At 45.6% G+C, this 12,667-nt stretch overlaps 1 protein-coding gene across 1 annotated transcript in view; it reads right to left on the reverse strand.

Annotated features, from left to right (window-relative positions):
- Positions 1 to 371: 371 nt before the first annotated feature.
- LOC147709565 (uncharacterized) overlaps positions 372 to 12,667 on the reverse strand; it is a 788,508-nt gene continuing 776,212 nt past the window's right edge. The window contains exon 7 of the mRNA XM_086926047.1: positions 372 to 516. Coding sequence (XP_086782173.1) covers positions 372 to 516 — 145 coding nt within the window. The remainder of the gene's footprint in view (positions 517 to 12,667) is intronic.

Below are 12,667 nucleotides of genomic sequence, written 5' to 3' on the forward strand. Positions count from 1 at the left end.
TGGTGTTTTGGTGTCTCAGTTTTCTAACAATTTCCTTATTCAGTTTGTGGTTATATTAAGAATACATGCATTACAGAATACATCTAATACAATGAAAAACCCTTTACAGCTATATATTAATTGAATTAAACTGATAGAAACATTTCAACATATTTTTTAATCAAATTAAGAAAAATGAAGAATATAGAAATGAATAACAAATATTTTAGTGTGGTAATTTGAATTAGCAGTTTGTTTCAGCAATTGCAGAACAACTCGTGTATTCAATACATTGATTCAATAACTTACTAATATGCAATTTTCTGTGTAAGTTTCGTTGAATATAGCTAATAGGGATTTGATTAAATCACTTTATTGGCCACCTTTCCTGATTACGGTACAGCTAAGACCTGTACTTCACAAAGCGTGAGGTACTCCTTTCGGTTTCGTATAACGACGTTCACATAACGGCCCTCCATTCCATTGCATTGAAAAGTATGGGAAGTCCCAGTTGCGATAGAGGTAATTATTCCGCACCTGAGGAACCAATAAAAAGGCAAATCTGAATTAACTCATTGATGTTTGAAACAATCTTCCTTCCTGTGTTTCATTAATTTATCCAAAAGCTGTTTGAGGACAAGCATTGACAAAGAGATTCTGTTTGATTTTTGAATTGTTCATACAGAGAGACTCATGACATACATGCACACATAGAGTAGGCACACGCCCATAGACTATCATATGTAAATCATTTTCTTCAAGTTCAAGTGGCATCAGGGTCAAACTGAGAACTATATAGGCACTGGCCCCAAAATAAAATTGATCCCCCCATTAATGAATTAGATAGGTAAAGAATGTAGCCCACGTTTGTAAATTGGAGCCGTTTTGAACTGGTAAAGACACCCTGTGTAATTGTTTCGCAAGGTGTGCAAGATTGCATGGATTTGAGCTTACTACAGGCAATGTTTCTTTTATCATCAGAGAAATCAACAGTAAAAACCGGCCCAGCAGACCACAAATCAGGTCCACAATCAACAAAACAAGCATTGGAAATTTCAAAATGTCTGTCTTAAAAGAATGCTGTATGGTAATGTGAAGCATTACAAGTAAATAGCATGTCAATTAATATGTATTTGTGTAGAAGCAAAGGACAGTGAAATATTTCAAGAGTTTGGTTAAAAGGTCATGTGAAATTTGCATTGTCAAGCCAGACTTAAACATCCTTGTAGTTTAATGACTGCTCTCCTCCAATCTGTGGTGCTGCCAGAGTACATCAATATCAATTATCTAGTTATCTAAGACACTTTAATAGCATTACACTGTTGTGTGGGCCACTTATGTCCAACCAAAACATGCACTCCTGGCTCCCAACACATGGGAGGAGCCAAAGTCACTCTCTAGTAATTCTCACATAATTGTCTGTTGACAGCAGCGGTGTCACGCCAGACCATAATACCCAGCCCACACACTGACATGTCAGACCAACCCATTGGGCATTCCCTGGTTGCCCTATCGGCCAATATAACCCTGACTGACATACATTTGAAATTACACACACACAAGTACATTTACAGGGGTCAATGCAAAGAGACCAATAGCCGTAAGTAATCCTATAAACCTATATAACTATGCAGCTAAAGAAGTGCATCGGCAAAGCATTGCATGATGGGCAGTGGAGACAAAGTGAGATACATCAGCGGAGTTGAGGGATGCGCATCAGTGCAGCAGAGGGTCACAGCAGGTGAACAGAAGGGGATGTACTGCAATGCTTTGCTTGAGAGGCATCTGAGAGGAGAACTAGGTGGTGTCATCTAGAGTAGCATGCAGCGATGTGCCTCAGGGGAGCACTGTAACTATTTTGTGCCACATGGGCATGTCAGGTGCTGTGCATCAAAGGTCACTAAACTTCATATAGGCATCACTGGGTTTTGTGCATCAGAGGAGCACTGAATGATCTGATGCATTGTGCTGTAGAAGCTCCTGGTGAGTATTGGGCATGAATTGTGATGTACAATTTAGATACAAACTGTTGAACAAGTAACTTACCCTCTGTAATGCCTTACCTAGTAAAGACTCTAACTCGCCGCAGATTCCTTACCTTAAAATATTCCCAAGGTGTCAGACTGAATCCAAAAAAACTTTAGCAGTCCCCATGCGCACCTGTAGGTGGTGTTGGTCACTCTGCATGGAACTGACACCATCATCCAGGGGGGAAGTGACATGCATGGTGACTTAATAATCCCCACTCTAGCATGCTGGCCTCAGTTCTTGACTGTTTTTCCGCACCACAAGCACAGACCAAACTGAAAAGAAATGACTAGTGTGCCAGTATAAGGTCCAAAAGGATCTCTTAAGTGTTACATACACAGTTCGCAGAACAGGGAGGATGGTGGAACCTGTAAGGAATCTGCGGCTAGATAGTCTCTACCAGAAAAGCATTACTGAAGGTAAGTGACTAGTTCATCTGATAAAGACTTCTATCCACAGATTCTTTACCATAGAAATGATACCAAAGCAATATCTCCCCAGAGGTGGCTCTGCTGACTGTTTAATTAAAAAGTCTTGGATGACCGAACGGGTAAAATGCCCATCTTGCTGGACCTGACTGTCTAAGCTGTATTGTTTGACAAAATTGTGCAGTGATGCCTACATGGCTGCTTGACAGACATTCAGAACAGGGACTCCTCTTGCTAACATAGTGGTTGCAGCCTTAGATCTTGTTGAATGAGCCTGCATGCCCTCATGGTGTTGCTTCTTGGCCATGGTGTAGAGAAGATGATCCATCTAGAGATGGTTCCTTTGTGAACTGCCTTGCCTTTCTTCATACCTGAAAAGCCCACAAAGAATTGATCATCCACCTGTAAGTCCTTGGTATATAATCAATGAAAAATGATAGCACCCTTGTTGGGTGCACAAGGTGGAATCCCTTGTCTTCCTTGGTGGTAAGAGGGGGGGGAGCAAAAAAGGTAAGCAATGTGATGGTCTGCCAGAAATGAAAAGGGGTAATCACCTTTGTTAAACAAGTGGTACGGGTCCTAAGGACCAAATTGTCTGAGGAAAAGGTTGTGAACAAGGATGAACTAAAAGAGCCTGCAACTTACTAACTCTGCAGTCAGATGTTATTGCCACAAGAAAGAGTGTTTTGATGGTCCCCAGTATGAGAAGGAAGCTGTGCATAGGCTCAACTGGTGAACACATGAGAAAGGTGAGAACTAAATTTAGCTCACAATGGGCAGAATAAAGGACGTAGGAGGAAACGTGTTGTAAACCTTTTAGGTAAAGATTCGCAACAGGTGTCTTTAACACGAAAGGCTTTTCCAGCAACCACAGGAAGGCTAAAATGGCAAAAAGGTACCCTTTAACTGTGCTCAGAGCAAGGCCTTGCCAGGTAAAAGATGGAGCAAACAAAAGGACTTCAGACAAGGGTGTAGACAGAGGATCAACAGTTTGGTACCACACCATAAGCTCCAAACTTGTACTATCAGCAGGTGTAAATCATTTTCCACAGGGGAACTGAAGGCTGCCAAGATAATATCACAATCCTCAGGAGAGAGATCAAGTACCCTCAGCTGCTGCTGCTCAGTCTTCACGCATGTAGGTGAAGAGTGTGTAGGTTCAGGTGCAAGGCCCTGCCCTAATCCTGCGAAAGGTGGTGAGACAGAAAATCAAGTCAAAAATGTCGAATGAACCATAATATCTATTGAAAAATATTGTAGAATGGAAATATTGGGTACAAGAATATCGTTGTCAAGAATATCGATTTTAGGTAAGTAATATTGATTATTAAAATATAGAAGTCATTAATATCATTTGTGAAAATATAGTTGTTTAAAATACCGTTTTCTAATTATTGTGTTAGTATATAATTTAAATGTATGACATAATATGTTTGTTTAATTATTGTTTGTTTCTTACTATATTAGTTACATTTTTAGTAGTTATGAAATGGTATTTAATTAAAATGTGATTTTTAGTTCTGAAGTGGGCTGTGGGTTTATAGGGGTATAGGGTGGGAAGTAATTTAATTATAATAAATTCATGATTATTTTTTATTTAATATTATTTTGTTGATATTTAAGTTTGTTAATTGTGTTAATTTTTTCATGTACATTTTGAAGGGTTGTGGTGTTTATACGGGTGAAGGGTGGAAAGTAATTTATTTTTAGTTAATTAGTTGTCAATTATTAGTAATTAATTAATTGATAATTATTTGTTAATTTTGTAATTTTGTTTATTTTTAGGTGCGGGCTGTGGGGTTATAGGGTTAAAGGGTGGGAAGTAATTATTATTTAGTTATTAAAATGAATTGATTATTTGACAATTATGCTAATTGTATAATTCATTATTTTAGGTCTGGGGTTTATAGGAATAAACAGTAATAAGTAATTTATTTTTAAGTAATTGTTAATTAGTATTAATTGATAATGTTAATTGTTTACATGTTTTTTAGGTTAGGGTTCTGGGTTTTATTTCATTTGTTAATTACTTGTTAAATACTAATAATTATTCAATTGTAAATTAATTAATTTAATTGTGTTAATTGCTTTTTAGTTACTTTGTATGTGGGGTATGTGAGTATAATATGGGTAAAGGGTGGGAAGTTAATTCATTTTAATGAATTTATATTTAGTATGTCATAAATATTTAGCAATTAAACAAATATCGTTTATGTTAATTGTGTAAGGAAGTCTATTTTAATTTTGATGTGAGTTGTGGGTTTTGTAGGGGGATGGGTGGGAAGTAAATTTATTTTACATTTTATATTAAATATATTATTTTTTATTCAACATACATTTTATTTTTTAATATTTTCATTTTGTTTAAGATATTTTATTTGTTGTTAATATTGTATTGACTGGAGTGAGAATGGTAAGTTTTACCCCTTCACAATCCAACAGTGCTCTACTATTGCACTGACTGGAGTCGGAATATTAAGGGGCCGATTCTGAACCTGGAAAATCCTGTACAAATAGCAGTACGGAGCGTTTTTCGCGTACGAATTGTACCCCTGAACGTCCCCATACTTACGATGAAGTACGATTTGTACCCAAAGCAGATCTACGTACAAATCGTATTAAAGACCATACGACTGAAAAATATGTGCGAATCGTACGCGGAACACGCAGTACGCGACATCTGTACGGATTTAAGCAGCAGTTTCCGGACCACCAAGTACGATTCATATTTGCGACACTCCTTATGACTCTTTTTCTATGGGAGTTTTAAACACCCGGAAAAGCAGAGTCCGAGCCGAACCACATCCCCGGTACACGACGTACAAGCCATGAACCCCATCACCTGTGTCATCCCAGTCCTGTAAACCTACGACATGGTGCACAGAAACCGACGATGGCGCATACGGTGAGAACAACAACCATGGGCGATTGGGGGGGGTGAGAACTACAACCTTGGGCTATTGGGGGGTTGAGGGGCACTGTCCCGCAACAACGGCAACAAGCCCTTGGAGAAAATCAATAAAGAAGTTGCAGAACGTTCAGTCCAGTTCTTTCACTGTCCTAGACAGAAGCAGCCAATGTAGGCCAACACCGCAAAGCACTCAGCAAAGTTGTACTTTCTCCTCGCAGCTTCTCCAGCTCTCCTTCTAGGCAGTCTTTTTGGTCCAAAAGACTAAAGAGTTCTAAAGTTCTGGCCCCAGTCTTTATACTACAAAATCCTTTGTTTTCTCTGGCAGAGTGCGTCTGTGCTTAGTCCAAACCAGTTCTGTCCTCTCTGGTGCAGCTTCCTGGCAGGAGGTGGAGATGGCATTGTGGAAGGTAGACCAAGCCCATTCGGGTGAATTGAAATCTCCTCCCCCAAGTCTAAATACAGCCCAGGTCTATTCAGCTCAGTCCTAACCCATACAGACTCTCTGGAGCCACTGTTCCTCCCCAGCTCCTGTCATCCCAAAGCAGGACAGTCAATACATATCCTAGCAGAGGCACACAGGATAGCTAAACAAGAAAATACCTACTTAATAAAAGTAGTATTTTCCAACACAGAATGTAAAAATCACCCAACTAAAAGATGCATCTTTAGTTTCTGAGTTCAGGCATAATAAACTTTATTTTCCTAACTGGACCCAATGAGAAGTTCTGTTTATAAGATGTTATAAATGAACTCCCATGCTTTCCGATGGGCCAGATAGCCTTTCAATAGTGAAACAACTAAATTGGCAGTATTTCACTATCAGGACATGCCATACACATCAGGGTATGTCCTACCTTTCACATACACTGCAGCCTTCCACGGGGTACCTTGGGCCTACCGTAGGGGTGACTCACATATAAGAAAATGGACGGTCAGAGCCTGGCAAGTGGGTGCACTTGCCAAGTCCACATGAGAGTTACAAACTGCGCACAGATCCTCCAGGGGCAGGTCTGAGTTACCTTTTCAGGGCTAGTCATGTGAGTGGCACAATCAGTGCTGCAGGCCCACTAGTAGCATTTGGTTTACATACTCTGGCATACTCAGGGCACTTTACTAGGGGCTTACCAGTACATAAAATATGCCAATCATGGAAACACCAATCCATAATACAAATTACCTAGGTGGCATATGCACTTTAGGCTCTCAATAGCAGTGGTATAATGCCCAAAGTCCTAAAACCATCAACAGCAGGTCAGGAAAAAATAGGAGAAAGAAGCATAAAGTTAGGGGATAACCCTTCAAAAAGGGCCAAAGTAGCACTGGGGAGTGTCACAGGAGCCAGGGAGGAGGCACGGTCTGTCAATGTGTTCAGTGATGTTGACTGGTATTAAAAGGTGTAGTAGCATGTGAATGCTTTGTGTATATGCTGCTGGGTATGTACACAATCACCAGACTTGAGGTGATGGTAAGTATGGAGAGATGCAACTGCTCTTGGGGGTTTACCCAGGCAACCACGGCGCCATCCCTGTCCAAATCAGAGGGTGCTGAGGCAGTGTGCGCCACATTATTGAGGCATCTTAATTGCTCCAGGAGATCCGCCATCGCAGAGATTGCCCGGCCCAATTGTTCCCTCCCAGACAGGGTTAGCTGCATCCGTCCCTCGAGGCGGAGCAACTCTGGTTCAATGTTGGTGCTCTCTTTGGTCAGCTGCTATGGCATGTTAAGGATATTACCCAGGCAGTGACTATGAATGGCCACTTTAATGGAGGGCCTTTGGAATTTGTGGAAAGATGCACTGTTGCATTGATGTCAAAGTATTCAGAAATGCAGTCGTGTGTGGAAGCTCGAAATAGTGCGTCATTGAGTGTAGAGGTTTGGAGATGCCATGAAGGTATGGGGGGGCATAGTCCCAGTACAAAGTCATGTGTTGTAAAATGTGGTCAGAATGCATTCTGCCGAAGTAGTCGATGGATGTGATATGTGGTTGTATGTCCACTGTAGTGAGGAGCCGGTCTATGCAAACATGTAAATTCTGTGTGTGTGATTAAAAAGTGTAGATTCTGGTATGCCTGCTGCCAGGCATCAGTCAGATGCCAGTGCTGTAGCCAGGTGCGATGTGTTTGCACATTTGATTGGGCCGTAGTATGGGGGAGTGGAGGGAAGGATCAATCTAAGTTGACACTGAGAACACTGTTAAAATCGCCATCAAGGAAGCTCGGGAGGCCACCACAGTGGAAAAAGAATCCCAGATAAGTTGTTCCAAAACTCTGCTTGTTCAGTGTTGGGGAAGTATATGCCACCGATTAGTAGCTGGCACCCTTCAACAAAGACATTTTGGCCCTCTGAATCTATGACTATTCAATATCGTCAAAGAATTTACCAACCCCATCACCGACACCAACGACATCACTCCCTCCCAAGACCTCTGCGACTCTTTATCCTCTTTCTTCCACAACAAAATCGCCGACATACATAACAGCTTTGAAAACCAGACCGATCAACAGACCAATCCACCCACCTCCGAACCAAATCAGCACTCTCACAACCTTTACGCCTGGAACCCAATCACTACAGAAGAAACCATCCGCCTGATGAACTCCATCCACTCAGGCTCACCAACCGACCCATGTCCCCACCACATTTTCAACAAAGCAGACTCCATCATCGCACCCCATCTCCGCGATGTCATCAACTGCTCCCTCAACTCCGCAACCTTCCCGGAAAGCTGGAAACATGCCGAACTCAGCGCCCTCCTGAAGAAACCCACAGCAGACCCCTCGGAACTTAAGAACTACCGCCCCATCTCACTCCTCCCTTTCCCGGCCAAAGTCATTGGGAAAGCCGTTAATAGTCTGCTCGCCGCCTTCCTCGAATCCAACAAATCGCTCGACCCATCACAATCCGGCTTCCGAGCCAAACACAGCACCGAAACCGCCCTAATCGCAGCTACAGATGACATCCGAACACTACTGGACAACAGAGAAACAGTTGCCCTCATCTTACTTGACCTCTCCGCAGCCTTCGACACAGTCTGTCATAGCATCCTCATACAATGCCTCAGCAACGTCGGAATACTCTGGACTGGATCATCTCGTTCCTCGCAGGAAGAACCCAGAGAGTCCGCCTCCCCCCATTCAAATCAGAGGCCACCGAAGTCATCTGCGGCGTACCACAAGGATCATCGCTCAGTCCCACTCTATTCAACGTTTACATGAGTCCCCTCGTATCCATCGCGCGACAACACAACCTCAACATCATCTCCAACGCACACGACACCCAGCTGATCCTCTCCCTCACCAAAGACCCTAACACCGCCAAAACCAATCTACACGAAGGAATGAAAGAAGTAGCCGATTGGATGAAGAACAGCCGCTTAAAACTAAACTCGGACAAAACGGAAGTCCTCATCTTAGGATCATCCCCCTCTGCCTGGGACGACTCATGGTGGCCACCGGCCCTGGGTACAGCACCCATACCTACAGATCACACACGTAACCTAGGCTTCATCCTAGACTCCTCCCTCTTGATGACCAGACAAGTCAACGCAGTCTCATCCTCATGCTTCGACATCCTACGTAAGCCCAAAAAAATATTCAGTTGGATCCCCACCGAAACAAGAAAGACAGTCACCCACGCACTAGTCACTAGCCGACTGGATTATGGAAATACCCTTTACGCCCGAACCACAGCCAAACTACAGAAAAAACTCCAACGCATCCAAAACGCCTCAGCCAGACTCATACTGGACATCCCCCGTCATACCCACATTTCCGGTCACCTGAAAGACCTCCACTGGCTTCCCGTAAACAAGAGAATCACATTCTGTCTCCTCACCCACGCACACACAGCCCTCTACGACCTAGGACCAGAATGCCTCAACAAACGACTATCCTTCTACACACCCACCCGCCAACTACGATCATCCAATCAAGCCCTCGCCGCAATTCTGCGCATCCATAGATCCATCATGGGAGGAAGATCCTTCTCCTACTTAGCGACCAAGACTTGGAATTATCTCCCCACTCACCTCCGTACTACACAGAACCACCTCTCTTTCAGAACACAGCTAAAAACCTGGCTTTTCGATAAGTAATGCACAAATCATCCCCTCAAGCCCCTTGAGACCCTCTCGGTGAGTAGTGCGCTATACAAATTCTTGAACTTGAACTTGAACTATGACTATGTCATCTGTTGTGAGTGGGACCCCTGCGCAGATCCACACTAGGAACCCACAGATGTAGGTACCATAGTTGGTGGAGTAGACCTGGATTACCAGCCATATTCTGGAGACAAAGAGTCTCTGCTTGTGTGAGGTGAGGCTCCTGGATAAAAGCAGTGTGTGTGTGTCTGCCTCGCAAGTATGGGAACACGGAGTACCTACGGGAAGGAGTTTGCTTCCCTCTAACGTTCCATGTGAGGATGCTGGTGACGGTCGAAAGAAAAGATATAGAGACACTACTGAAGAAGAATCCGATCATCTAAAAAGGGAACGCGGAAGATATTCGAGGAGGCACATCCGAAGAAGAGGAAGAATCGAAGAGAGTAGTGCCAGAGAGGGGTGCGAGACTGGCTTTGCATCTAGAAGAGGTAACCTATCCTGTCTTTAACCTGTCCTAATCCTTTGGGTCCTGACTGGGTCCCTATCGCGCTCCTTGGCCAGGGTTTGCTCCTCACACCATTCTAGGTAAATATAATTTCTGTGTAGGATGTCCTTGTACTGCTCTCTGTTTCCACCCTTACCAGATACTGGCATCATGAGATTTTAACCAAGACTTATTCGTCCTATTCTTTATTTTCCAGAAGTAAACGGTGTACGGCATGTATTGGTATTTGACTCACAAAATTATTGATTAGATAAAACTTAAAAAAATCTCTAGAGTCTGTGGTCATTCGAAGAATAAAGTTAATGACATTTTTACCTATTCTAATACAACCTGATCTATTGACCAGAGAAAATTGAGTCCCAAGGTGATATGATTGGTAAGAATTGGTAAAGGTAAATTCAACACACAGAAATATTGAAATTCAATCAATCAATCAATCACAGGCATTTATATAGCGCACTACTTACCCGGAGGGTCTCAAGGCGCTAGGGGGGGGGGGAGTGCTGCTACTGCTCGAATAGCCAGGTCTTGAGCTTCTTCCTGAAGGAGAGGTGGTCTTGGGTCAGGCGCAGGTCGGTCGGTAGGGAGTTCCAGGTCTTGGCGGCCAGGTAGGAGAGGTAGCTAGGGCCTTGATCGTGTAGGGCTTTGTGTGCGTGGGTGAGGAGGCGGAAGGTGATTCTTTTGTTGATGGGGAGCCAATGCAAGTCTCTCAGATGTCCGGAGATGTGGCTGTGTCGTGGGATGTCGAGGATGAGTCTGGCTGAGGCGTTCTGGATCCGCTGGAGTCTCTTCTGGAGCTTGGCGGTGGTTCCGGCGTAGAGGGCGTTGCCGTAGTCCAGTCGGCTGGTGACGAGGGCCTGGGTGACCGTCTTCCTGGTCTCGGTGGGGATCCACCGGAAGATCTTCCGTAGCATGCGCAGGATGTTGAAGCATGACGAGGAGACGGCGTTGACTTGTCTGGTCATGGTGAGGGAGGAGTCCAAGATGAAGCCCAGGTTGCGTGCGTGGTCTGTCGGTTTGGGTGCGCTGCCCAGGGCGGGGGGCCACCAGGAGTCGTCCCAGGCGGAGGGCGAGGAACACAGGATGAGGACTTCCGTCTTGTCTGAGTTCAGTTTCAGGCGGCTGGTCGTCATCCACTCGGCTTCGTCTTTCATCCCTTCGTGAAGGTTGGCTCTGGCGGCGGCGGGGTCGTTGGTCAGGGAGAGGATCAGCTGGGTGTCGTCAGCGTAGGAGATGATGTTGAGGTTGTGTTGGCGTGCGATGGCCGCGAGGGGGCTCATGTAGACGTTGAAGAGGGTGGGGCTCAGCGAGGATCCTTGAGGGACGCCGCAGATGACTTCGGTGGCCTCTGACTAGTACGGTGGTAGACGTACTCTCTGTGTTCTTCCGTCGAGGAAGGAGATGATCCATTCCAGTGCCTTCTCCTGGATTCCGACATTGCTGAGGCGCTGCACTAGGGTGCGGTGGCAGACAGTGTCGAATGCCGCGGAGAGGTCTAGGAGGATGAGGGCCGCTGTTTCTCCGTTGTCCATCAGGGCTCGGATGTCATCAGTGGCAGCGATGAAGGCGGTCTCGGTGCTGTGGTTGGCTCGGAAGCCAGACTGTGAGGGGTCGAGGGATCCATTTGTCTCGAGGAAGGCGGCCAGCTGCTTGTTGACGGTCTTCTCGATGACTTTGGCTGGGAACGGGAGGAGCGAGATAGGGGCGGTAATTCTTGAGTTCGGTGGGGTCCGCTGTAGGTTTCTTGAGTAGGGCGCTGAGTTCGGCGTGCTTCCAGATCTCCGGGAAGGTGGCGGTGTCGAAGGAGGTGTTGATGATGTCCCGCAGGTGGGGTGCGATGACCGCGTCGGCCTTGTTGAAGACGTGGTGAGGGCAGGGGTCGGTCGGAGATCCAGAATGGATGGAGTTCATCAAGCGGATGGTGTCTTCGGTGCTGATCGGAGTCCAGGCGCGGAGGGTGGTGGTGGGGGGCGGTGGTTCGGTTGTGGCGTGCGTCGGTTGAGTGCTGAAGCTGTTGTGTATGTCCGTGATCTTGTTGTGGAAGTAGGAGGCGAGGGAGTTGCAGAGGTCTTGCGATGGGGTGATGTCGTTGTTTCCGGCGTTGGGGTTGGAGAGCTCTTTGACGATGTTGAAGAGTTCCTTGCAATTGTGTGCGTTGTTGTCTAGCCGGTCCTTGAATGCAGTTTTCTTAGTGGCGCGGATCAGTTGGTGGTGCTTCCGGTGGCAAGCTTGAGGGCGGTCATGTTGTCCGGTGTTGGTTCCCTTCTCCAGGCTTTCTCGAGGGCTCGGCAGTTCTTCTTGGAGCTCTTGAGTTCGTCGGTGAACCATGGGGCCTTCTTGCTGCCGGGTCTGCTAGGCGGGGTCCTCAGTGGGGCGAGTTCGTCCGCGCAGTTGTTGATCCACTTCGTGAGGTTGTCGGCGGCCTGGCTGGGGTTCGCTGAGCTGGCGGGGGGGGTGTTGGCTCAGGGAAGCGGCGAGCTGGTCGGCTGTGATCTTGTTCCAGCTTCTTCGAGCAACTGGTTGCTGGAGGTGGTGGATCGTCGTTCTTCTGAAGGTGAAGTGGACGCAGCTGTGGTCCGTCCAGTGGAGTCCAGTGGCGTGGCTGAAGGCGATGTCTTTGCTGGATGAGAAGACGGCATCGAGTGTGTGTCCGGCGAGGTGGGTGGGGTGGATGTGAGAAGTTGGCCTGGTATATAATGCTCACTAATTCTTAGTGA

The sequence above is a fragment of the Lissotriton vulgaris genome, chromosome 6 (assembly GCF_964263255.1).
Source record: "Lissotriton vulgaris chromosome 6, aLisVul1.2, whole genome shotgun sequence".
NCBI classification, from domain to species: domain Eukaryota; kingdom Metazoa; phylum Chordata; class Amphibia; order Caudata; family Salamandridae; genus Lissotriton; species Lissotriton vulgaris.